At 37.1% G+C, this 26,719-nt stretch overlaps 1 protein-coding gene across 2 annotated transcripts in view; it reads left to right on the top strand.

Annotated features, from left to right (window-relative positions):
* OXCT1 (3-oxoacid CoA-transferase 1) overlaps positions 1 to 26,719 on the top strand; it is a 121,051-nt gene that overhangs the window by 31,604 nt on the left and 62,728 nt on the right. For both annotated transcript variants that reach the window (XM_032471534.1, XM_032471527.1), the window contains 3 exons: positions 21,866 to 21,973; positions 23,264 to 23,378; positions 25,776 to 25,870. In XM_032471534.1, coding sequence (XP_032327425.1) covers positions 21,866 to 21,973; positions 23,264 to 23,378; positions 25,776 to 25,870 — 318 coding nt within the window. The remainder of the gene's footprint in view (positions 1 to 21,865; positions 21,974 to 23,263; positions 23,379 to 25,775; positions 25,871 to 26,719) is intronic.

The following is a 26,719-nucleotide window of genomic DNA, read 5'->3' as shown; positions in this document are numbered from 1 at the left end:
GAATCATAATATGATAAATGCCCTTCATTGCACTTTAGTATTTACCTGGTGAGACTCTCCATGTCTGTTGATTCGCTAGAAGAATGAGGACAGCAAGGACCTGTTTAATCCCAGTCCTCTTAACCGCATTCACACAGGCCAGTTGAGTTGAATACTGGTCACAACTTTTTCAAAGGGCTGTTTGATATAATACAAAAAGAAAGAATACCCTCTTCCCACTCCCCCACCCGCACCCCCTGCCATGAACCCTGGGAACTCTGGATCCCAAGGCAGAATATAGTCACCTTCCCAAGTGCTGACTTTCGGGATGGAGGTGGTGAGCTGTGGGTGTCACTTACAATGATTGATTATTAAACCTGTTAAATTACATAACATCTTTAATTTACATTTGTTTCTCTTGTAGTCTTTCAGTTATAAGATTCTATTCATGCTTTTGGATTTCATTTTTAAAAACTGATTGCTAAACCACTCTGAAACAGATATCCACCAATTCTTATGCTACAAATTTAGCCAGATATACAATGCTTTGACAGATGACAGTATCCTTACATAGCTGAACTAAGTGAACTGATTGAATCTACTTATTTTTAAAGTATTAAAATATTTAAAGACCATCCATTTCCTTGAATTTTCATGAATTGCAACACTGATTTGAAAATATCTGAATGCTAATGAAGATATATTTAGTGAAGAAATATTATAGTTAAGTATTTTGGCAAAATAACCTTCTCAGTAATAGAATCATATTATGTTATTATTTGCTGTTTCTACCAAGGAAGCAGTAAATATAAAGACACGTAGACTTGGTGAATGCCTAGTATTAACTTTATGGCATTTTTTTTGGCATACTCTTGTAGATTACTGAATATAATTCTTAGCCTAATGACCATTTACATCCAGAAGAATAGCATAATAGAAGTATAGTTTATTGATAGTAAAAATGTATTAAATCAAGTGCTGAATCCTGTCGTTTTATCTCTTGTTGCTTGATGACAATGCAGCAGCTATGTAAGAGCCCCATTGTCTCAGCTACCATGGACTTCATTGCATTGTGGGGTAGAAACACCAATGACGGCAAATCATTTGTATGCCATTATCCTTACAAAATTTTGGTGCTTTTTTTTTTTTAATTGTTAGTGCAGAGATCCTAAAAGAAAGCCATTTTAATAATATATCCCTTTTTTGACGAATCAGTGAATTTTATTCTAGCTATTTTTGACTTCTTGGCTTTGTAGCTATTGATAATTTTTGAAGCTTTGCGGATATGTGTTTTTATCAGTCTGCACTGTATAAACCTGGGCTTTTGAATCTCATTGTAAATATGTACATTCTAAATGAATCTCCACTAGTTCTTAGTGAACATCTTTTGTCCTTGACCACCTAAGGAAGGGAGGGAAAATACCTGGGCAGATTTTCTCTGGTGAAAATAGCCAGGGTGTATTCCTCATCCTTCTCTAGTATAGAGCATTCTTAGTTTTAGGACCTGCTTCAGAAAAAGGGAAGCCTGTTGAATCTGTGTGATTTGTTTTAAGTGAAAGGCTGATTCGTGTTGTGTATACTGCTGTGTTCTATATGCTGTTAGTTCACAATTATTACAGCCTGTGGCCTGTTTTTGTACTGCCTAAGAACTAAGAATGTTTTATATTTTTAAAGGATTGTTAAAAGAAACACATGTGACAGAGACAGTATGGAGCTTGTAAAGCCTAAAATATCATCTGGCCTTTTATAGTTTGCAGCCCCTTGATCTATGGCATACTTTCCATTTCTACAGTCTAAATTAAATGTCACTAAGTATTATTTCTTAAAGGACCAGTTAACTTAAGTAGAACTGAAATAAAATAATGATAACTGACTTGAAGCGAATCAATGAAAAATTAAATTGAATAATATGAATTTGTATAGAAGTAGAGACGATTATGCAATTTGGTAGGCTTTTTTGGGGGCAACCACAAAGAAAGGAAGATTATATGCAGCAACTTGTTTATCTTGACACAGTTTTTAAAATTTCTTTAATATCTCAATGCCTTTGTCAATAAATCTGACTGTAATAAAATTGTGTATTGATAAACTCATTTTATGAGAAGCGTTTTGCCTTATACTTAGACTTATACTTGAGGGCCAGTTTCTTAACATACAAATGCACGGCCAGGTGAACATCGGCATCCTGGGGTGGTGGCGTGAGGGCTTCTCCAACCTGACATGGGTCCAGCACGCAGCTGCTGCTCCTGCCGGCTGGCAGAGCTTCCAGGAGCTGCGGAAATGGTCCAGAGTTGGAGTCGTCCTGTGTCCCTGAGGTCTGGAAGGGCCCTGCAGCTCTGGGTTTTCATCTTCTCTGGAGCCATGCCCTCCGCATCTGGAGAGAGGGTAGAGGAAGAGTAGAGAGACTTTGGACGAGGTGAGGGTGATTTTCCTCAGCCTTCCTTCCAAACTGCGGCTTTTTGCTTCGTATTTTCTTTTTAGTCAGAAATGTGTTTGTAGGATTTACCTGGTTATTTTTTATTTATCAGTAAGGTACAGCCTGGAATCAGCAAGTTCACCAGGGCAACCACGTGCTTTCTTGTCTAGCACCAACCCTCTTAGGCAATAGAAAAGGCTCAAACCAGCCAAAATGTATTCTGGTGTAGAGAGACAAAAGTCAATTATTTTAGCTAGATTTAACTTAACTCCGCTTTCTTATAAACAAAGGTTCGGAAAACCCCATGCTTGAGCACCATTTCTGCATTACTATGCGTTTGTACTACTTTATGTTTGCAACGCTTTATGTTTTCAGAGTCTGTTCACGTATGTTATCTCATTTGATCCAGTTAATCACCAGGTGAGGTGGGAGGGGAAGCAGTTTTATTATAGTATCACATATAAGAAAACAGACACAGATAAATTTCTGGGACTAGATCATTAGAAAGTTGAATGGCTTAATGAAAACGACATTTGAAAGACTTGGTTCAAGTCCCAACTCTCCACGTTCCCTCTCCCACTGTCCTGCCATAACAACACTGAGGCTTTATTTCTGAGACACTAAACAATAAGAAGCATTGTGAAGCTCTGAAAATGTAGGTATAGCTAAGTGGGCTTTTATGGGAGCTTGCACCTTATTTTAAATGCACATGAAAGGGTCACGATTTCAGCTTAGATGTTGTGTGTAGAGCAGATTTTACTGTGGCAGGAAGGGAGGCAGGATGGTCAGTGAGGCGACGATTGCACTGGTCCAGGAGAGAGGTGATGGTGGTTTGGACTTGAGTAGGGAGTGGAGGTGGGGAAAGGTGGTAGAACTGAGGGATACAGTATTTTAGAAGAGGAATCTTACCAGACTTGCTGATGCCTTGGATATGGAATGCAGGGGTAGAGGAAAGGCAGAGACTAAAATGATTCCCAGCCAACGTGAGCAATGGTGTGTCAACCACTGAGCTGAGGAAACCTGGGAAGAGCAGCTTTGGGGAGGAGGAGTAACAAGAGCCCTGCTAGGATTGATTGGCTTTTTAGATACTCAAGTGGTGATGTTGCAGATGCAGATGGATATGTATGTGTCATGCTCAGAGGAGAGATCTGGAAGGGAGTTATACAGTTGGGAATAATCCACATGCATTTGATAAGTTGGAGTCATAGAATGGAAAAGGCCACTTTGGGGTGAAGTCCTGGGGCTAAGCCCTAGGACTCTCAGTCTGCCTTCCTCTCCTTCTTCCTTCCTTCCTTCCTTCCTTCCTTTCTTTCTTTCTTTCCTTCTTTCCTTCCTTCCTTCCTTCCTTCCTTCCTTCCTTCCTTCCTTCCTTCCTTCCTTCCTTCCTTCCTTTCTCTCTCTGTGCATGAACAATATCTGAGATTAAGAATTACTTCTTTGCCTCTCATTGGCATTGTGACCTTGGACAAATTACTTTAGAATCCTGGCTTCTTTAGAGTATCTCCTGTCTGTTTGCCTATTTCACAGGTCTATTTTGATCACCAGCAGGTTAAAGCATTTGAATGTATTTTTTTAAAGCTCTGAAGTGCTATGTTCTCACCTTAATCCCTCCTGGTGCTTTGATTAATAAACCTCAGATGACTGTTGTTCTCACTGGCCCAGTGACAGTGACTATAGAACTACCCCGTGGATGGCAGCTGGCAAGGTACACCCTTCCTGTCCTTTCCCTGTCTTCCAAAGTTCTTGAGATAAGGGAATGAACATGCCATAATACTCCCAATTTCTAAAATCTTAGTGCTTTTTCAAAAAGATTAACCTAGGTTGTTTTTAAAATATATTGTTAGCTTTACTCATCAGTAAATTACCTATTATTTCAAGGTCATCAAAATCAACCTAAATATTGGATTCCTTATTGCATCATCAAAAACAATGATGGCTTTTAAGGGGAGCATTATGGACTCCGTGAGGAAGTTCTGATAAATCTGTCATTTCATTAGCGTAAGATGCATACAGTCAAAACCTGATGACCTCTCTCTGCCATCGTATTTTAAATGGAGCATTAGCCAATGGCCTGTTTATCTCTCTTTGCACTTTGGTTCAGAAGATTCAGGTATTCTGGTTTGGGACGAAAACTAAAGTTTGTTCCCTGAAGAAACATTCTTGTGCTAAATACCCATCTTGACTTCTTTTCACTGAAAGTAGCATTTATTATTTTAGGGGGCATAAGAGAAACAAAATGAAGGAAGAAGGCCTCAGATACCCACTGATGATTTGTGTTCCACTGTGGGCATACCACTGCCTACGCACGTCAGAGGTATTTCCCGTATTTCCTTAGGCTGCAGCTCACTGTTGCACATAAATAAATTAGTCTGCAGGTGTGTTTTCACTGCCTCCTTATGAATGCTTTTCCTTATTGAATTTTCACATACTTGCGGAAAAGTATATTTTATTCAGTTTGTTTTTAGATGAAATGGTTTGAAACAGCTGCTTAATTTGGGAGAAATAATAAAAGTTTAGAAACTAAGAGTGGCTTAACCGTTAGAAAGTACAGTTGTCCCCCCTTATCTGAGGTTTTGTTTTTCATGGCTTCAGTTACCAGTCGTCAACTGAGGTCAAAAAACATTAAGTGGGAAATCCCAGAAATAAACCAATCCTTAAGTTTTAAGTTGCATGTCGTTCGGAGAAGAGTGATGAGGTCTCACACCCTCCAGCTCTGTCTGGCCTGGGATCCCCGGCCATCAGCATCTTCTACTCCTGACATCCAACCATTAACATGATGGCTCGATGAGCCAGGATCACTGGAAGCAGGTGCTCCTCCTTCTGATGTGCTGTCAGAAGGTCGGTAGCAGCCAAGCATACATCCCAGGGCCTACATCACTCACTCACTCCATCTCATCACACAGGCATTTTATCATCTCCCATGATCACAAGAAGAAGGGGGAGCACAGTACAATAAGGTAATTTGAAAGAGAGCATGACTGCTTTCACATAATTTCTGTTATAGTATGTTGTTATAATTGTCCTACTTTATTGTTAGTTACTGTTGTTAATCTCTTAATGTAACGAATTTATAAGTTAAACTTTATCATAGGTTTGTATGTATAGGAAAAGCTACCGTAAATAGGATTCAGGGCTATCCCTGGCTTCAGGCATCCCCTGGGGGTCTTGGAACGAATACCCCATGGGTAAGGGGGCACCACTGTTACGGCTTTCTTCTCTGTGGTTCATTCCATGAAGAAAGCAAGACCACTCGTGTCCAGGAGTACAGGTCACCTCTCTGATTTGGCTCCTGAAATGTAACGTTAATTTCTGTCACTGAATAACTAAGCCCACATTCAACTACTTTGAAGAGAATTTTAAATCCAAATCCCACAGGAGGGAAGTTAAACAGTTATCTGAAGAACTTAGTATCTTTTCTGTGCTTGCTGTGAAAAGCAACTGGGTTATTCATTTAAAAAAGCTATTTTAGTTCCCTTAATAATTATGGGAAAGGATACAAATTTGCCTCGTATTCTGAAAAAGTTCCTTTCAGTTTAGAATTTCATTTTAAATTTTGGAAAAGGTTTGCTGGCACAGACAAAACTTGGGGAAGAAAAATTCATTATTACCAAACTCAGACAAATACAGGTTGACTATGAAAAGCTACAGGATTAAGGCTGTTGAGTTTGAAAGTTTTGGTATAATTTAAATTTCACTCAATTTGAGGAGTTTACAAAGCTCATTCATTTTGAGAATTGGTGTCTCAGAAGTGGAATTAGACCTTTAGAAAGAAAAGTAGTACTAAATGGAAATTTAAAGGCAGTTCTGTAAATCAGTTCCTGCTATAAAAAGTATTTTAGCTGCTGTTTTATTTATAGAGTTTTTTCCCAATGCTTTTAACATCATGTTTGTACTCGAAAAGTTTTCACTTGCTTTTCCTTTTTTGTTGGTTCATATTTTTTAATGTACAAAGTAGCATTACATGTGGATTAATCAGGACTAGGTTTTATAAAGAGATGGGTTTTATAAAGAATGGAAAACTTTTCATTACATAATTCATTCCCAGGAAATCGGAGGGGCTGTAATGGTCCAAGCAGAATAGATACAGCTGAGGTGTGCCTTACGCAGAGTGGTGTGGTCTCTGTAATTGAAATATTTTCAACTGTGGCAATAGCAGGTAAATGAGTTACAGCCTAACGATAATAGAAACAACAAGCACCACAATAGCAACAGCAAGTATTTATGCCATGAACTTACAGGCAAATCACTTAAAGTCACCTTTTATAATAACCCAGTGAGGTACATTTTATTATCCTTATTTTATAGAAGGAGGAAATGAGGATAAGAAAAGGCTTTATGACGACAAAGCTAATGAGGGGAAGAGTTAAGATCTGAAGACATGCCTCCAAAGCCATGTTCTTAAGTATAAGTGAAGGGTGATGGGTATATTTGAAGGTACATTTTGCTTTACACTTTGCAGTGTTAACATTTAAAATATAATTTATTACCTCTTTAAGGGCAGGGTCATAGACTTTTAGCTAATTGAATTTTTCAATCAACTGAGTACATCACCAGGACAGTGTTAATACTTCCATAAACGCAAAATTAAGAATCATTCAGAAATGTTAACCTCTTAAAACTTATAAAATAGGATAATCTCCTGAAAGCTATAAAATGAGAGCCTTCACACTTGGGAATGGTTTCCCCTCAGTTAAAAAAGGCATAGACAGTGTTGAGAAACAATAGTTTGAAACCAAGATAGAATTTTCAGACTCTATATAACAAATACTGGTGATGAGTATCTACTTAAAAGTAGATACTTCTGGCTTCTGTTCTGGCATCTAAGGAGCTTAAAAGTCACTACTCCTGTCCTCACAATAAGAAAAAAGGTGAACAAACTGAAAATCAACAGATAACAGTTTGTTCACAATAACAGTAGTATTAATGTTTTTCATAATTATAGCTTATGGATAAATGAAATGAATGATGGCAATGTTTTAAGGAACAGGAGGGAGAGATAATAATACTTTGTTATGGGGTACTTGCACTAGCCATGAGGTGGCACAGTGTTATTTGAAAGAGGACTTGGATTAGTTGTAAATGTATATTGCAAACTCAAGCACAACCACTAAAAAGGGTAAAAAAGGTAGTATACAGTCAACCATACCCTTGGGTTTTGCATCTACAGATGCAACTTGAATTTGCTGATGTGAAACTCATGGATATACAGGGCTGGCTATAATTAATATGCTAAGAGAGGAGAAAAAAATGGAATCATATAGAAAGGTTAATTAAAACCAGAGAAGGCAGAAAGATATAAGACAAAAAAGAGGCAAAGAACAAAGGCCACAAATAGAAAATGTTATAAATGTTGTGGATATTAGTCCAACTATATCAGTGATCCCTTTAAACATCAATGGTCTAAAATACACCAATTAAAAGACAGAGACTCTCAGAGTGGATCAGACAAGACCCAACCATATGTTGTCTACAAGAAACCTGCTTTTGTATTTTTTCCATGTAGTGATATATAATTGACTTACAGCGTTGTGTAAGTTTGAGGTGTACAACATGTTTACTTGATATACTTACGTATTATGAAATGATTGCCACTGTAGTGTTAGCTCACACCTCCAGCTCCTCACATAGTTGCCATTTTATTCTTGTGATGAGAACATTTAAGATCTACTCTGTTAGCAACTTTCAAGTAAATAATATCACACTATTAACTGTAGTCACCAAGCTGTACATAAGCTCTCACAAACTTATTCAACTTATAACTGGAAATTTATACCCTTTGACTAACATCTCACCATCTCCCCCACCCCCAGACGCTAGTATCCACCATTCTACTTTCTGTTTCTATGAGAAACCCACTTTTACCATAAAGACCAGATTAAAAGTAAAGGATGGAAAAAGGTAAACTACGGTAACACTAACCAAAAGAAAGGTGGAATAACCACACTAATATTAGACAAAGCAGACTTCAGAGCAAGGAAAATTATCAGGGATAAAAGAGAGACAGTCCATGAAGATAAAGGGGCCAATTCTGTATGAGGACACAAGAAACCTTAAAGCATATGCAGTGACAGTTGGTTCTTGTTTCTGTTTTTTCCACACTCACAGTGCTGCCCTCATTGTGACCTTCAGAGAGAGCAGCGCCAGCTGCCCAATGCCATCTTCGCAGTGGCTTGGGTCCTGCTCTGTGAAGCCCCTTTTCTAAGCATCAATTCAACCACTTCCTTTTGCTCCTCTTGCAGTAACTGTATCTATGTCACCTCAGAGCTTCTTTGTTGCCTTTTTAGTTCTCTAATTCCTTATTTAAATTTTCTTTATTAAAATAACTGACAAGAATTAACTCAAAAAGGACCATAGACTTAAATGTGAAATGCAAAACTATAAAACTCCTAGAAGATAAGGGAAAGCCTAGGTGACTTTGGTTTTGGCGATGCCTTTTTAGATGCTACACCAAAAGCACAATCCATGGTCAAAAGATCTGTACAGGCATCTCATCTGTCATATATATATATGACAGATAAGCATATGAAAAAATGATCAACATTGTATGTCTTTAGAGAATTTCAAATTAACACAATGAGATAATAATACACACCTATTAGAACGGCAAAAATCCAAAACACTGACACCACCAAATGATGGTGAGAATGTGGAGCAGCAGGAACTCTCATTGATTTTTGGTGGAAATGTAAAATGGTACAACTGCTTCCAAAGACAGTTTGGCAGTTTCCAACAAAACTAAACGTACTCTTACCACATAATCCAGCAATTGCATTCTTTGGTATTAACCCAATCTACTGATTGGAACACTTCTTGAAAGATTAATAAATTGCCTGTTTTTGTTTCCCTATAGAATATATAGTGGGCTCGTTTGTGCTCTGAATCTGAGCCATTGCTGAGTTTGATATTTGATTTCTTATATTTGTCCATGTATCCAAGAGCTACATTATTGGTCCTGTGTGCTGACTTTCATAAGAAAATAAAAGTTTCATTCTTTCAAGAAGTTACTGCATGTGTGACCATGTATAGATAAAAACAATACTTCACTTACATGTGGGAAATGGATGATGAGCTAGAAATCCATTCTAACTGCACACTGAGTCAGTTTCATAGCTGACAAAATCTACAGATTAACACCTTCAGAGTTCCTTGGGAATATAGTAAAAAACATGACTGTTCAGTGCACAGATGATAAGGATCTGCTACATGAGACAGTGATTATTGTAGACCATCTCACAGTTTAGTTGGTGAGGTAGTACTAAACTGAAATTAGAAGTTGTGGGTGCTAAATGTAATGATAAAATAATTACTGTGGGATCCTAGTGGTGGTTATTTTGTGTGGTTTGTGGCTCTAACCCCACAGCCCCCCTTTCTATTTCTTGGCTTTGTTTCTTTGGGTATTTATGTCGGTATTTATGTGTGGTGGATTATGAAGGAAGGATAGGACTGCAGGCATTTTACACTTTCCCTCTTGGTTCACACGTCCAAGGACATTTGGGTGGGGATGGACCAAAATGGGGTGTGGAGACACACCCTCCATGGAACCAGGGGCCTCAAGGAAAAAAACGGAATTGGATGTCTTTTCGTTTGATTTCTTTAATTCCTATTTGTACCTGTATGTTTGCTTTTGTGAAATTAGGATCATATTTTATATTCTTTTTTGCATTACATAAAACATTAAGAATGTTTTTGGAGGTCACTAAATATTCCCGAAAAGAGGATATTTTAATAGTTATACTGAAATTTATATTAACAACTCTATTGTTGGACTTTCATGTTGTTTCTCATCGCTATTTTTAATAGTGCTTTAGTGGGTATCTTTATTTCTGTGCATGTCTGATTATTTGATGAAATTCCTAGAAGTGGATTTTTTGACTTTGTGCATCAACATTTTACAAGCTTTTGATAAACATTGCTAAGTTGTTCTCTAGGAAAGTAATTTCAATTATAATCCCATAATGATGTATAAAAGTTTCATTCTGAAGCATTCTTGACAACATGGATATTATACTTAATTTTTTTTTTTTGATAATTTGCTGGGTGAAAAAAGCTGTCCTATGGCTTTAATTTGCATATCTTTGATGACAAGGGAAATTGAATATTTATTGGCTGTTTGTATTTCTTTTGTGATTTTGTGTGTTATATAAGTATTGCTATCATTGCGTGAATGCGAATGTCTCCAGCATTTCATTCCCAGGTGTTCTTGAATCTCCCACTTAGATGATGAGTTGTATAAGAGGGAGGAGGGAGTGCACAATTGTGGTTGACATGTGAACTCTGGAGTTAGGCTGTCTGGATTTGAACCCAGCTTCCTGAGGGATCCTCCAGCTGCTGGACCCCAGGCAAGAGCTTGATTGGCTATTTAGCTAGTAGGATTTAAAAGGAAGAGCATCTCGACTTTGAGGCAGTAACCCGGTTATGGAAGTAAAGATGGATGAGGCTCAGAGAGAAAGTAACTGGCTGGCAGCTGTACCCCCAGAACTCATTCCTAAAATAAGGTGTGAGTCAAGTGCTCTGTTGATTCACTGTTTTGAGACAGCTTTCTAAAACTTACAATCATGATTCCCACAGAATCATCTCATTGCAAACGAGGACATAGATCCTGTTGAAAAAAGAAAGGAGAAGAAAGGGCCAGAGGGTATTTCTAAGATAATCTAATGGTTTGGGAATCTTTACCTGTGTTATTCTCTCCTGAGAGGTTATTGAATAATAAGGCACAGCGTGACTGACAGAAGCTGAGGAGTGCACTCTTGCAAACTGTCTTACTGCAAAGAAAGGGCAAAGATTCCATTTACTGATTTTGCATTCTCCTTTTATTTTATCTAATGACTTTAGACCTACTTACCGATTTATTCCATGTTGGTGTTAACAATTTAGCTTGTGATTTTAAAGTCACTCCGATTAAAATAATAGTGGCTTTCCTCACTCCTTCCAGAGACCTTATAAGAAATGTATTTTTTTTTCACTTCAAATATAGATCTAGACTGCAACACTGAAGTGATAATTAGGGCTTATGCAAGATTGTTTCACTTTAAAAATTAGCTGCTTTTTTTTTTTTTTTAAGGATTTACTTTCTGAATCTTTTTGGTTCAAGATTATAGCTGAAAAAAGAAGGCATTTTAAAGTCATAGCTTACATAAATGATTTAAGTGAGAAATGTGTGAGAGGAAAAATGAAAAACATTACTCATTGACTCCTTTTGTGTTTCTAGTTACATTTCTTATAAATGCATTTCTGCATGTATCATTATTGTAGTTTGAACATGTAACATATGTTGGCCTCCTAAAATTAGAGTATTTTCAAATTTCCCAGTGGCCTTGTACTAGGCCCTTAGAAAATCCAGGTGCACAACCAAAAATTAGTAGAAGTGAGAGAATGTAATTGCCAAGGTGTTAGAAATTTTTTTCCGGCGAGAAGCCACTATAATCAAAAGAAACTGCCCTAGCAACACTGGTTAAGACGAATTCTCTTCAGAGTTCTTTCAAGTATGGAGGAAAGAAATCACATTGCTTTTTTGTGCAGGTTAGCTATTGCTATTTCTGATAACTCTTCCAAAATTGGTTCCTCGTTCTATAAAATAAAAATTTCACACTTCTTTCTGCCACTCCTGTTCCCACGTACTCGAAGTCCTTTCACAGGTGCCATCTCTCCACATTCCTCCAAAGATCACATCCTTCCCTGACTCCTGGCCTTTGCCCTGGCCATTCTTGCTGCCAGAAATGCCCTCGGCATTCTTCTCTTTGTGGCTCATTTTCTACCTTCTCACTGAAGCTCTCCGTCTATTATAGCATTTATTACCATGTTATATTGCGATATATAGACTGTGAGCACCTCGTGGGACCTTGTCCTACTCATCTCTGTATCCCCAGCACCTGGCACAATGCCTGGCACGCAATAGGTGCTCATTAAATGATGTCTGAATCACCTAGCCGGCAGGTGACATTATGAACATTAGTTTGCAGGCTTAGCACTGTTGTGCCCATTCTAGTTGATGGACATTATCCTGCTGTCATCTAAGAAAGTAAAAGACGCCTTATGTTCAGTGGTTCTTCCTGATGGCTTTGTATTTGAGGACTTTGTTTGGCCCTGCTTTGAGAGACTTAGTAATCTGTGATTCCCTTCCTTATTACCGTGACTGGCTTCCTCTGACTTCTCTGGGGTCATTTTATCTCAAGGTGCGTCTTTTAACGCTAGCTAAAATAGATGGTGTGTCTCATTCAGTAGGCTTTTTATTGCTCAGCTAAAGGAGAACAAGCCATATGGTTGTTAACTAGATATGCAAAGGATTATAAATTAGTGGCAAATAAACTGGCCTTTTAAACGCAACAGCCTGGTTAGTCAGGAGAGAGTTGGCATAGCAAATACACAAACATAGAGGAGTACTGAAGGTTTACTAAGTGGCATGGAATTAAAACCATGTGCTGCAGTTAACAAAGTGCACGCAGTAAAAGGAGATTGATCTTGTATGCAACAACCCAGAGTAACGAGAAAGGTGCTGCAGACATTAACGTCTGTGCTTTAATGTCTTCTTGTGGAGCAATCCAGTAACTGATGTAGACTGACAACATGCAAGGCCTGGAAAGAATAGTAGGCATCATTTAATGTTCAGTTTTTACATTTTAGAGATGAAATGACCTTAACGTGGTTCACATGAGAACACAGAACTAGATGATGGTACAGCTAAAACTCGGAATCTATGTCTTTTGACCCCAAAATTCAGTTCTCTGTGTCATATTCTGTTATCTTCTTGTTCTTTAAGGATAGGAGAAGTCAGTGAAATATATGGCTTTAGAATCATGTGGACAAAGATCTCTCACAAACTATAGACAGCAGTCAATTACTGTTTCCTATCAACCAGAGCCTTCTTTAAAGGGGGGAACTTCTGTCTAAAAGATCAGGGTACTTCTTTTAATTGTCATTCTTTTTAAAATTTTTTGAGAGGGAGATAATTAAGTTTACTTATTTATTTATTTTTAGGGAAGTACTGGGGATTGAACCCAGGACCTTGCGTGTGCTAAGCATGTGCTCTACCACTTCAACTGTACCCTCCCTACCTTAATTGTCATTCTTAACTTTTTGAATATGTTGTTGGATTTTGAGGATGAGCTATGTGTGCTGAGAAGACCTTTCAGATTTGGGACTTTGACCAGCTTTATTCACTGTAGGTTCCAGTCACTGCTGTGAATGATAACCTCAGAGTTAGGACTGACCCTGGTTATTTAGTGATGGGTAGAGGTTGAGATTAAATTTGTTGGAAAAAACTGAATCCAAGTGATGCCAGCCATAAAACTGATTGTATGTCTCTGCCAGTTGTCCTAGGGGAAGAGTCATTTGATCTTAGCGCTAAAATCACAGCTGAGAATGTGATGAATATGTTTGAATGTCTTTAGGACTTAAAGGTCTAGTTTGGGAAATTGAACTACGGAGAGAGGAAAGAGGCTATTTGTTTCAAAATATATTTATTTTTGCATCTAATGACTACTTTATTACACTAAATCAGGGAAATCAAACATGGCATTTTAATTTTCTTAATGAAATAAATAGGATTCAACTTTGCTTACTGCTACCTAGTAATGAAAACATATTGAGAACATTTAGAAGATTAAATGAAAAATAAAGCTCTTATTCAAAACTGCACATGCTAAACGATTTTAAATTTAGGAATTGAGTCATTCACAAACTGAATTCGAGTTACAATCCCTGTTGGATTAAGCAGCTATTTATCTGTGTTCTGGAAATGCTAGGATTTAACCCAATTCTCCTTTGCAGTTTTTGTGTTAAATACTATGTTCTTGCATTATAAAAAGCCCCAAATTGATGAAACAGTCTTAAAGAGTAGCCTTTTAAAGTTTTACTTGACATCACAAATAGGCAGTTTTTCTGTGACTTTAAAACCCAACACAAACTTACTTTCTCCCCCTGGTTTTCCATAACTCTCTTCATTGAAAAATGTCCCTAGTTTAATTCTGTTAATTATATCATGTCTTTCTGTTTTTCTTGGAGTGTGTAATAATGGTATAATTTTTTTCTTACTATTATAGATAAGGCTGGTGCTTTGAATGAACGTGTTAGAAGTATTTTAATTCTTATGGGTAGATGTACTCATTTTAATTTCTTCTTTGGATTTGCTAATAAGATTTTCTCTTAGAAAAAGATATGACAAATAAAATTGGATATTTATAATACTGCCTGCATGTTATTAAATCACATGCTTAGTGAAGACTGGCATTTTTAGTTACATAAAAAGCATTAGGCAAGATACCATCATGGACTAGACTGGTATTAGAGTCAGTGGAAGTAAAAATAATACTTACCATAAACTTTTAAATTTGTTTTTTAAAAACAGTTTTTTCACATTATAAAAATTACTGGGATAGTTCATGAAGCAAGTAATATTCCTACATTTTTGAGGTCAATATGTCCTATTAATTTTGCTGCTAGTCATAGTTTTAATAAACTGTCTTATCTTAGGCAAAGCTTTTCTTCTAGTGAGTTCAAATTGCTTCATCCATTTGCCTTCTCACCTCCTGTTTTTAAATGAGATGTTGTAGGGAGGAAGGGCTGTTTCTGTTTTGTAATGAGGGGCACTAGGTTGAAGGTGATTATCATCAGCTCTGAGGTTGGGCAGCAAGTGGAGAAAGGAAGATTCTTTTGGTGATTTGAGGATATCTCTGTCACATTACAATTTTTTTGCTGGTGGTTAGCTAAACCCTTTTATTTCCTAGAAAAAAAATTAGTAGGCCGAGTGTTATTTTACAATATTAAGTTTGATCTCTGCTGAATTTCATTCAGTTAATTGGCTCATTTTATTTTCCTTACTGGTAGAGATCAAGCTTTCTATTTTCATTGTATCAACTATTCTTTCCTATCTTGTATCATTCTCCAGTTTGATAAATGTTTTTATCCACTTTGTTCCAGCTATGCTATAAAGTAGCTCACAAGACACAGAAAATATACAAGATAACATCAATTAAAAGTAGGGCTATAAGGAGAAAGAAAAGCAATGGTGGGGCTTTAAAATGGAGCTGGGACTGGACTAAAGTTTATATACTATAATGACAAACATAAGATGTCAAATAAGAATTACTCATTTCTGTAGTTTGATAGTACAAATAATTTAAAGGAAACTAGTGATAAGATGAATTACACCTCTTCTTGCTAATAAAACTAGACAGAATTTTATCTTAGGCACTCTGTTTTAGTTGTAAGAAAGAACTCTCTTGATTACAAGAAAGGGAAACTGACTCTTTATAACTGTGGTATAAAGATGCAGGCTTGTTCCAGGGATGTACTATTCTTGAAGCATTAAAAGAGTGGCTGGCCTCCTTGATCATTGTTTTTCTCACCCAAACTTTTGCAATCTTAAGGATTTTATACGTCACAAATATTCTTGTGTGTGAACAGATATTATAGTTTTCATCACATTTTTTAAAGAAGTATGTGTTTCCCCCAAAGTTAAAAACCACAGCATCGGAGACCTCTAAGACCTTGTCAGGCCATTGGGTACTTGTTATCTCCCTCTCTGTGCAGGTTCCCTATTTTCTTCATTGTTGTATTTAGTATGTGCTTAATTCTTATTTGTTGATTTAAAGTGAATGAAACCAAGTCACATTTCCCCATTATGTCTATAAAACTCTTGTGTGAGGGGCTTGGTCAGGTGCTTTGTAATATCACACAGTGCTTTTCTCCTGGCTCCCCAGTGTGCTAGCTGGATCTGCAAATTAATGAAGTTCATTTGGAATGGCTTGGTTTGGGGTGAAACTTGTACTGGTGTCTGACGGTATTCTTTTCTCTGTTTATGACCTTATAGACCATCTGTTTAATAATCTATTTTAGAACACTGTTGCAAATTAAGCCCCATTTTGAAAAGGTGTATCTATGCCTTTCCATCTACTGACATCTCTACCGTTTTTCACTTGACTGTAATTCTGTGACTATATTTTCAGCCCTTTAAGAATCCTGGGATATAATTTTTGTGGGTCTGCAGCCTAGAATTCTTTCAGAGAACCTAGATATTTCTTCTTGAAATTCAATTCTTCTTTAGCCATATTAGTTCTGCCCTTTCCCTGATGGGGGAATCAGGAGGAAAGTGGAATTGAACTCCTGTGCTTTTTTCTGTGTTCAGTCTCCAGCCATCATGATGATCATGTCTGAACTCTCCCCATCAGCAGCAACAACAAAATCGCCCCAGAAACCACTCTTTCATCATCTTCAGCATTTGGACATAACTCATCTCATTCCAATTTTGTACCTTTTGACCTATCTCTTAAGGTGACCTCTTTCATGTGACTTCCATTTGTCCTAGGTAATGCGTGTTTCTCTTTTGTATGGGCCCTTCTAAAATATGAGGAAACATGTAACTATAATAACTATGTTATTGTGTTCTTTGTTTGCCGTTGTCTCATCATCAAGATGACCCATTTCATATTGTCAGAGTAGGGGTGTTGAGAGCCTCACATCCCTCATAAACCCTTCTGCCATTTAGAGTTTTTGACTACTTGATCCTGCTTTATTTTTTCTCTCAACTTTTTGAAACCTGCTTTCCTTCAAAGACCAGAATACATTTCTACGTATGCCTGGGATTCAATTCCTGGTCTATTATAAATTCCAATTTTACCTTGTCACTTTCTCTCAGGGTTTCCATCATTTCTGCTTTACCAAGAAGTTTATCCTTATTGGTTAGCTGTCCAAAATCATGGTTTCTCTCACTGTTTCATTCTTAAAAATTGAACTTGTCAGAAGACAATACAGAATTTATCAGCAGAATATGATGAACAGAAGATGTTCAAATAATTAGTGTCATGACATCACCATCTTATATCACTATTTTGTTTCCAAGTCAGGTTTGTCATTTCTGTTAAAAATATACCATCTACATCTTTAGTTTGATGAGCACTGTGATAATATGGCCATTAGTGTGATACCCTCTTTCCCTTTAAAGTCACTTTAAATATATTCTACCACATCTCATCGCTAGATCAGCAGCTTCCCAGGCAAGTGCATATTTTCTTGACATAGCTTGTTTTTTTGCCAGCTTCTTTTCACTGGACACTAGACAGTGTCCATTAGCATGAGACCCGGTCTGCCAGGTTTCAATAATGACTATTCAGTCATCTTTACAACCTATGTTTAAGGTTGCAGATCATGAATAGTCATTCATCCTTTCAGTCTTTGTCCATTTCTATAGAGATGTCTAAGACCCTATGTATTTGTTCTTGGCCCTTTTAGCTTTCATGCCATTTTCTCCTGTATTTTTGTACTAGTCACATCACCCCTTAGTATGAAGCTTACAAAGATGGTGCACCTTCTTGCTCCTTTGAATTTTCTTTTTCTTTTTCCTTTTCTTTTTCTTTTTCCTTTTCTGCTCCTTTGGATTTTGGGAAGGATGCCCTGAATGCTGACCCCCCTTTTGCTCTACATTCCCTCTTCCTCTTACCCATTCTTAGAGTTAAATTAGTACCTGGAGCACCTCTGCATCTACCTTGTAACTTCTGTTGCTGTTCTCTCCCTCTTCTATTTTTCTGGTTTTCCAAGACTTCTTTCTTTGTTTCTTTTTCTTTGTTTCTTTCTTTCCCCCTTATTTGGGGTTACTTAGTGGTTTTTTTAAATAATGATTCTAGCCATTATTGCTTGTTGTTTGCTTTTTAAAATTTGTTGATAAAAGATGAATATTCATTCTAAACCTTTTTGAAGGTTAAAATGACTCAGGATAAAAAAATCTGCAGTGTGAGTCCTCCCCTTCCTCCCACCACAACCCTCTGTGTCACTTGGCAAGGTTTGCAGGTGTGCAGCTTTTCCCACTAACCACCTCCACGTCGGGCCCATTTTTGTGGCTATAACCATCGAGGTTGTCACTGAAATAAAATAAAAAATAAGAAGGTTGTTGTCCTGCTGCGCCTCTGTTACTTTACCTGAGATATAAATAATGTTTACCGAGTGAAAACAAAAACCTTGCCACCCGAGGATGAATTCTTATCTTTCTCTGAGCTTTAAAATAAAACTTCAGAATTACCAAGTTGGAAGGGTGCGGGACAGAGAAAGCAACCTTTTAAAACAAAGTTCAAATCAATAATAATTAACATTTCCTAGCCTCTATTTTCTTGCTAATGACTGAAGACAAGTACTAATTAGAGAAGCCTCAAGTGTCTCGGTTTCTCCATGCACCAGATGGTGCTGCGTTAGAACTATGCACAGTGCCATGGAGAAGCCTGGGTTGCTCTTAGCTACCACCTCTTCTCCATCTTCATCTTGTCTGAGGACACTGAAGCATGCCCAGTGCTTTGCACTGAGGCTTTTTCTTTGTTCTTTTTTCTCTACCTTACTCATTTCTGATTTCAGGAGGTACATTTCTGCCATGCTTAGTGAGTGCTCTCGTGAGCTTGTAGTTTTACCTCTTCCTGAACAAACTCATTTTATTCATCTTTTTTTTTTTTTCCCAAATTTCCTTTGACTCTTATGTTATTGCCTGATCTCACCAGACTTCCCACCCCCATTGATTCTTTTTTACTGTTCTCTCTCAAGATCACACAAAACCAGCACAGAAGTCTTCAGTCCCTTCAGCAGCTAGCATTAAGATAGTTCTGCCTCTTCAGGTTTTTTTTTTTTTTAATAAACTGTTTTCACAGATTGTCTGAAAACATATGTTTTCTTCTTTTGGTTTGTACTTAAAATATTTTCTTCCTTTATGATTAACTCTGCTAACCAACTCTGAGAAAGCTTTGATTCTTATATAGAAATCTTCAATTCTGTTGAGTGTTGATATTGTTTTGACAAATGCTGCCCATGCATTTTCTACAATATGAAAACCATTGTATTAGGATGACAAAGCCCGGAACTGATTACGTTTAACCAGATCCTCGCTTTTCATCAGAGCGGTTTTACCAGGACACATTCTTTCACTCCGTTTGTTGTGAAAGTCATGATGTAATTGCCCTTGGTAAAGAAAGTTTGCTTATTTTGGTGGGTTTTTTTTTTTTTTTTCGTTAAAACTTTCTTTGGTGGAATCAGAAGAAAATAGCGATTGGGTCCTGTCGGCATTTTTGGCTTAAGTGAGAGGTATTCCTCTGTTTTCTTCTCCATTATGCTCCTTACCCCTGCTGAAGGGTAGAGGCAGGGAGACCAATTGGGAAGCTGCTGCAATAATTCAAGCAAGAGATAGGAGGGCCTGAGCTTTTGAAATAGCATTAGGCATGGAGATAATTTGCATCACCTTCAAAAACATAAACCAAAAGGGTTTCCTTAATTTATTTCATAGTGTTGTAAGTGCTCTTAGAGTTTAGAAACCACAGTTTTTCTTAAGTCTCTGTTTTCTTTTTAACATGTTCTTTCAATACATGTCTAACTAATCAAGGAATTTATCACATACCCTTATGTATCTCCAAGTTTTTAAAACTGTCTACTTGCTGTCTGTTGCATCTTTAAAAAACAAGTAGGTTTTTCACCCTTTGATTATAAAAGTAAAATTAAACAAAAATAACTTGTATTATCACCCAGAGATAATAATTATTAACATTTCAGTGTTAATTTCTGTTGTTTTTTCTGTTTTTTGTAGATATGGAAATAATTGTTTGAGCCAAAGAGCGTATTTGTGAATAATCATCTATACAAAATCTTGTGTTTTTATGAAACATTATGAATTGTCATTAAATATTATGAGAGCAAAATGTTGGTTTGTCACGGGGATGCACCCTATATATTTTACAATTATCCTATTGTTGATCCTTGAGGTTGTTTCGAGTTCTTTATTAGGTTAACAAATGCTGTGGCCAATATTTTCATGAATGATAAATCTTCACGTATATGCTCAGGATGATGGCTTCATATATATCCTTAGAGTAATATATCCTCAGGATAAAATTTTAAAGTCGAGAACTTCTTTGAAGGCTTGAATTAAATCAATGTGAAGATGTGAATTAACTCAAATGGCTGAAATTTCCAGCTGGTTGAAGAGTCAGAAGTAGTGCTTAGCTGCTTTGCACTTCCTACGTGCACCCCCTGTTTACCTGGTCACCACCTTGGTTACAATGCCCCAGAAGAGAAGAGAATCACTGTGCAGGATGCCCGGTAAACTGATGACTATGTAAAAAGTGAGGGCTGTGCTCCTGATATATCAGAGCATAGGGCAGTTTGGAGGAGAAGATACAGAGGATAGTGATGGGGAGTCTCCTGCCTCCTCTTAATTCATTCTTAGATGAGTGTAGATTTGCATCTCTATCCACTGTTTCAACTTGGATGCCCACATATTTACGGACTCTTGAAGTTTTTGTTTGATTTTTGTTAAGATCCTTCCGTTTGTCAAAGAAGATAGCTTTTATCTACCATGTCCTATTCTTTTTCAGCTATATATATATATATTCTTTTTGCACAATAATGAAAATGGCTCTTGCAGTCCTGTTATTCTTTCCATGTAGGAGGAGTGTGGTGTGGGCATACATGGTAGAATAACATAAAGAGGGCTACTTAACCTCAAAAACTTCTGGAGAATTCACTTATTAGTTAAGGAGACAAGTTTTATACAACTTTCCTTGTACAAGTCAGTTCATTTAAGCAAATAGTTCTCAGATTTGGCTGTGGCATCTATTAAGTTGAGTACTCTCAATCTTCAAAATAATATTTTTCTTGGCACAGAAAGATAATTTCTTGATTCCAGCAATGTTGAGCTTAATTTTTCTTGATCCTTGTTATTATGAGGGTTTTTTTTTAATGTTGGTGTTAAAAAAAACAGGTTTTTTTGTCCTTTTGAAGAATGAATTCTAAAATAAGAGACTAACTTGGGGCACCCCATATTGCTATAAAATGCCCCTTTTGCTCTGTGAATGACTTTAATTCTAATTATTAGAATTGTGAGTTATTAGTTGATATTTCCTTTTTCAGATTTCCATACTGAAATTTTGATCTATCTTAAAATGAAATTATTTCAGCAATTGCAGTTCTATCACGATCCTAGGAAGCTAATGACAGTAATAATTAAAAATGGTTACAAATCACATTTGTATCTATATTTAAAAAGCAATTGACCAAGCAGATGTTGTTGCAGATTTTTGTCTCTGATATGATAAATTCCTCATTAATTTTGAAAATCTGGATTTAAGGCATGTGCTTTCAAGTTTTGCATAGCTGAGCTGCAATTTGTGAAGGTTCAAGCAGCTGTACTGACAAACCATTTGACAAATTTGTAACAGAGGCTGTTTTAAGCAAAGTTTTAGAGGTTTATGTTCTGTATTTTATATTCAGACACATGTATTTGAATTTCTTCTTTTTTCATGGGTCTAGAAGTTTGTGTGTGTGTATTTATTCTTTCCATTTCTTTTTGATGTATATGTATATTTGTATGTGTATATGTGTGTATTTCACAGTGTATATCCAACCTAAGTTGGAGGTAAAAATGCATATACTTCACCTTTTTTTTTTTACTAAAAAATACTCAATTTAAGCTCTCACTATTTAATTAAAATTTTTTTTCTCTTTGCCTAGGTTGAAGAAATTGTGGATATTGGATCATTTGCCCCAGAAGACGTACATATTCCTAAGATCTATGTACATCGCCTTATAAAAGGAGAAAAATATGAGAAAAGAATTGAGGTAATTGACTTAGCTTATTTGTCAGTTTTTATGGGTCTGACTATCAGAGATGTGTCCCTGGGGCCATTCCAGAAGATAAGGAGTGAGAGCTGAACAGAAGTCTTGCTTTGAATCTTAATAGGAGCTTCTCCTGTGTCTGTCTTGAGGGGACATGATCATCTGTGTTATTGTCCAGCTCAACAGTGCCTTGTGTTTACAAAGTGTCTATCACTAAGTTACGTGATTTTTTAGGCTATGTCTTCCAGGCTTCTGTAACCGTCCTAATTTCTGATGCACCGTTTTGGCTGGCTGTCCTACAGGGCAGAGAAGGATAATCAGGTCTTTGGTGACTTTATCCCTGCTGGACTCTTAGTGTTTGAGTGTCCGGAACTGTCTATCTGTCTTGTAGTCATTGCACATTGTGTAGAGTTCAGAAAGAACATAGTTTCCCCTGAGTGCTGGGTTGTGGGCAGCTGGTGGGTATGTGAGATCGTGGCAGGGAGAGGGTACCAGGAGCATTGGCGGTATTCTAAGGCTACTGAAAGTGGGAAGACCAGCTGGGCCAGCATTAATATCAAGACTGAGAAGTGTCTAGAGATCAGCAACAGAATAGACATGCAGTAAGAGATATGAGGGATTCAGAGATACCGTCTACCTGTGGACATCAAACAGGAAGACATTCTGCAATCTAAAACTAATGTCAGGGTCCCAGGAGGAAAAAATGGGACACTTGCAAACAGGAACCAGACTCTGTTAAGGAGATTTAGTAATGGAAATAGTTTTCTGGCTGGTTTCTGGATATTTTTATGATTCCTGTGATGCACTTATAGCAAAACCAGTCTCGACTCTGCAGGTGGAAATAGGCAATTGGCAGCAGTAATACCCGGTAAACACATTCTGACAGCCCCACAAAAACAGAGTCCCAAGGTCTATTCGTTTTTCCTTTGTTCTGGCTCAATCCCTGGGCACCTGAGGAGAATTCAGTTGCAGGAGGTTTACGAGTACTAGTGGTAGCACTCAGTGTGACAGTAGCAGAGGGATTATTTGCTTCAAAGAGACAGAACAAGTATAACTTCCTCTTCAAACAAAGCTGACCTCTTTCACTTACTTTCTGAAGAATTATTTCTGTCATCAAATGTCATCCATGTGATTCTTTAAAAAAAAAAAACAACCTCTGTTATATTGCAGATTTGCCTCATACTAGTAATGGGAGAGAGTTAAATTTTTCTCCGATCTAATTTTGTATTTCAGCAGTGATAAAATACAAGGTATACCTCAACCATGAATGATTTATTTCTGTTTATTTTAAAGCATCTATCAATCCAGAAAGAGGAAGATGTAAAAACCAAATCTGTTAAACCTGGAGATAATGTAAGGGAACGTATCATCAAGCGGGCAGCTCTTGAATTTGAGGACGGCATGTATGGTATCCTTTATCTTTCCGGGGCTGGGCAAAGACATAGCCCTCACTTTTTACATATTCATCAGTTTGTAGGCCTCCTGCACAGTGATTCTCTTCTAATTCATTGTAAGTTCTAAAGCAATTGGCTGAGTTTTACAAAATGTGGCATATGACCTCAAGATACCAAGATACTTGAAACTGGAATTATAAACCTTTTGTCTTCTTGAAACAAAACGATGCCCCAGAATTTCTCAGCTATTCTCTAACATGCAATGGATTCCAGTACGATTTGGTATTTGGCTAAAAGTAATTGGGAAAAGAGATTACCCAAGATGAGGGTTTCAGATCTCAGAAGCGCTAGTTATAACCAGTGCTATTTATTTTCTGTGTTCTGACATTTACATACTTGTTGAAACATGAGATCCAGCTTCTTAACAACCTCTTGTTTCCTTGGACAAAGATCCCGTGAGTGTACCTTTTATGTCTGATGTTTTGTAAAGGTATTCAATGAATGATTCAAATTCTTTTAGATGCTTTGTCAACAAAGAGATTGGATAGAGATAATTTAATGCAGTTAATATGTGGATTTTGAATGTGTTTAAGTAACAGGGAGTCTTTTCACCATTTTGCCAACTCTCAAGACATCAACCCTTGAACTATATAATACAAATAATACATATAAATTCAAATAGTGCATGATAAAATAAATATTTGTTGAATGGTGAATACAGTAAAGCCATACTTAAAGCCCTCGGACAGGAGGTGCTAGAAGCATGATGTGTTTCTGCATTCTCTGAGCTTCCTCTGGTCCATGAATGTCATCTCTCAGACGGATCTTGATTGGGAGAACTCTCTTTTTGTATTTTCTTTTCACCTCCACCACCTTGTTTTTCTTCATCTTTCAGTTTATACATTGTGTTGTGGTGGGAGTTCACATAGGGGAAGAGAGTATAATAGTGCCTCCTCTTCCAACCCCAGTATCAGCAAGATACAGACTCAGCCAAGTTGACTTAGCAGGCGAAAGCTCACCTCTGTGTTTTCTTCTTACCTCCAGTCAATTGGTTTACCACTGATATTTTAATATGGGCTATATGATAACACCAATTTTAGATAATTGTGGCTTTTAGGTATGCTTTATTCACTGTCATTATATTACCTATGAAAAATATGTGTAAGTCAGTTCATAGAAATGGTCCTTCCATATCACCTACTCTTTTTCAACCCAAAGTACATAGATCTTTTTCTCTCTGGTATTTGACTCACTAAAACATACTAAACAACTGAGAAAACTATAGAATATGTTGCCAGCGTTGACATATAAAGCTTGTAATTTGGGTTGCCCTTACCTGAAATTACCTTCTCATAAAGGAGTTAATATCTCAGTGTTTTCCTTGGATCACTGAAAGGAATGAAGGACAGATAACTCTGTACTAGATTTTGATTCGGTGAGAGGTGAACCAGGGAGCTATCAACATAGCTTCATAGACTTACTACATTCACAGGAGGTGACCTGGTTCACTGAGTTGCCCCATCAGCCGCTGTGGTCTATAATATGGCAGCACATAAGAACTTTATCTTTTCTGGCCTTGATTCACAAAGAACTCCCTGTTCCTCGAATCTCATCAGAGTGCCATCTTTCTTTGCATCAATTCCAGCAGGGTCTGTGGTGTGCAGTGATAGTGGACTGCGTGGACAGCAGTTCTGGGCAGTGTCAGTATTTCTGATCTGGTCAGTCTGCTTGTGTTAAGAGGCAAGATTGCATCCACACCACTGCATACAAATCATACCCTATTTTGATCATGGAAGATTTAACACCCTCAGTCAGCTCTTTGATGCTGTAGCACAGCTTCGTTTTATATGGTCTCAGTCGTATTCACTGAAACTTAAGCATCCCCATTTACGTCTTAGAGAAGATGTAGTTACCAGGGGATGTTATCACAGTGATACAAAGGAGTCTTTACTTCTTAGGCAGACTTGTTGGTGTTGTCGGAAATCTTTTTTAAAATTCAGAAATGGTAGCTGTTTTTAGAATATTAAATGATCTTTATTTTCAGTTGGAGTTTTGAATAGTGGAAAATGCTTTTAAACAAAGGTCGGGCCATATTGTATCAGTCATCAGTCATAGTAAGTCATAATACAGTCCAAATTTGCTAAATATGTCTTACAATAAAAATGACTCTTGGCTAGTCTTCTGAAGCCATTACTTTAGTATCTTTATGGGAAAACCTATGATTAATTGAGATTTTCTTTTTGAAAAAATTACAAAATAGTGCTTAGAGGGTGATGGGAGAATCTATTCAGTGATTGCATTCAGAGTAAGTGCCTTTAAAGAAGGCTTCTGTTCAGATTTATACATGTAGAAGATTTATGGCATAATCTCTCCACCTTTTATATGCTGGACCTTAACATCTTTTTTTCCAGCGAATTTGGGCATAGGGATCCCGCTTCTGGCCAGCAACTTTATCAGCCCAAATATAACTGTCCATCTGCAAAGTGAAAATGGAGTCCTGGGTTTGGTAAGATAGAAATTTATGTTTTATTTATCTAGTCTTTTTTTTAGGGTGTGTGTGTGTGTGTGTGTGTGTGTGTATATATATAAAATTGTAGTTGATTTACAGTGTTATATTCATTTCTGGTATACAGCATAGTGATTCAGTGATTCAGCCCACCATCCGGTTTTTAAATGTTGTAGAATTGGAATACAGCCACATCTATGTTTAGGTACTGCGGATCCAATAAGAGCACCATAGTTGTGACACAACAGCATGGTTTACAGACAACAAAATGTTTGATATCTGCACCTTTACAGAAAGGTTTTCTGATATCTCATATAGTATCACATTTTCAATACATATCTGAATTACTATAAAATTCGGGGCATAAAGCATACTGGAAAGTTAATTTTCTAATCAAATATGAAGCATTGGTGACACAGTATTGCTCTTAATTGGAAGAGTAAAACTGGAGCTAATGGGGAGTCAGTAGGTTTACACTCACATAAGGGAAATATAAGTGATAAGAGACTGTGTTGCTGTTTGATTCAGAAATAAAATATTATTTGTTAAAATATTTTGATGACATTGACATTGAAGGTATAACTGAGGCTTAGAAAAACTCACTCATTTTACTTCACATGCTTTTGTAAGTGTAATTAGCAAAGTACCCCTACGAGGCTACAGGGGTCGATACAGGAAAACTGTATGATAACAAGTCCTGGGGTCAAACCTCTGAGACAGTTTTAACTGTCCTCCCATTAATTCATTATCCTGTCCCACTCCCATGTCCTCCTGGTAATAGTGAGGATGCTATGTAAAGAAACATGTCTGTACATTCTGCAAATAGGTCATGATTTTGAATCTGTTACT

This window comes from Camelus ferus, chromosome 3, assembly GCF_009834535.1.
Source record: "Camelus ferus isolate YT-003-E chromosome 3, BCGSAC_Cfer_1.0, whole genome shotgun sequence".
In the NCBI taxonomy this organism is placed as follows: Eukaryota; Metazoa; Chordata; class Mammalia; order Artiodactyla; family Camelidae; genus Camelus; species Camelus ferus.
This window is presented reverse-complemented; position numbering and strand designations above follow the sequence as displayed.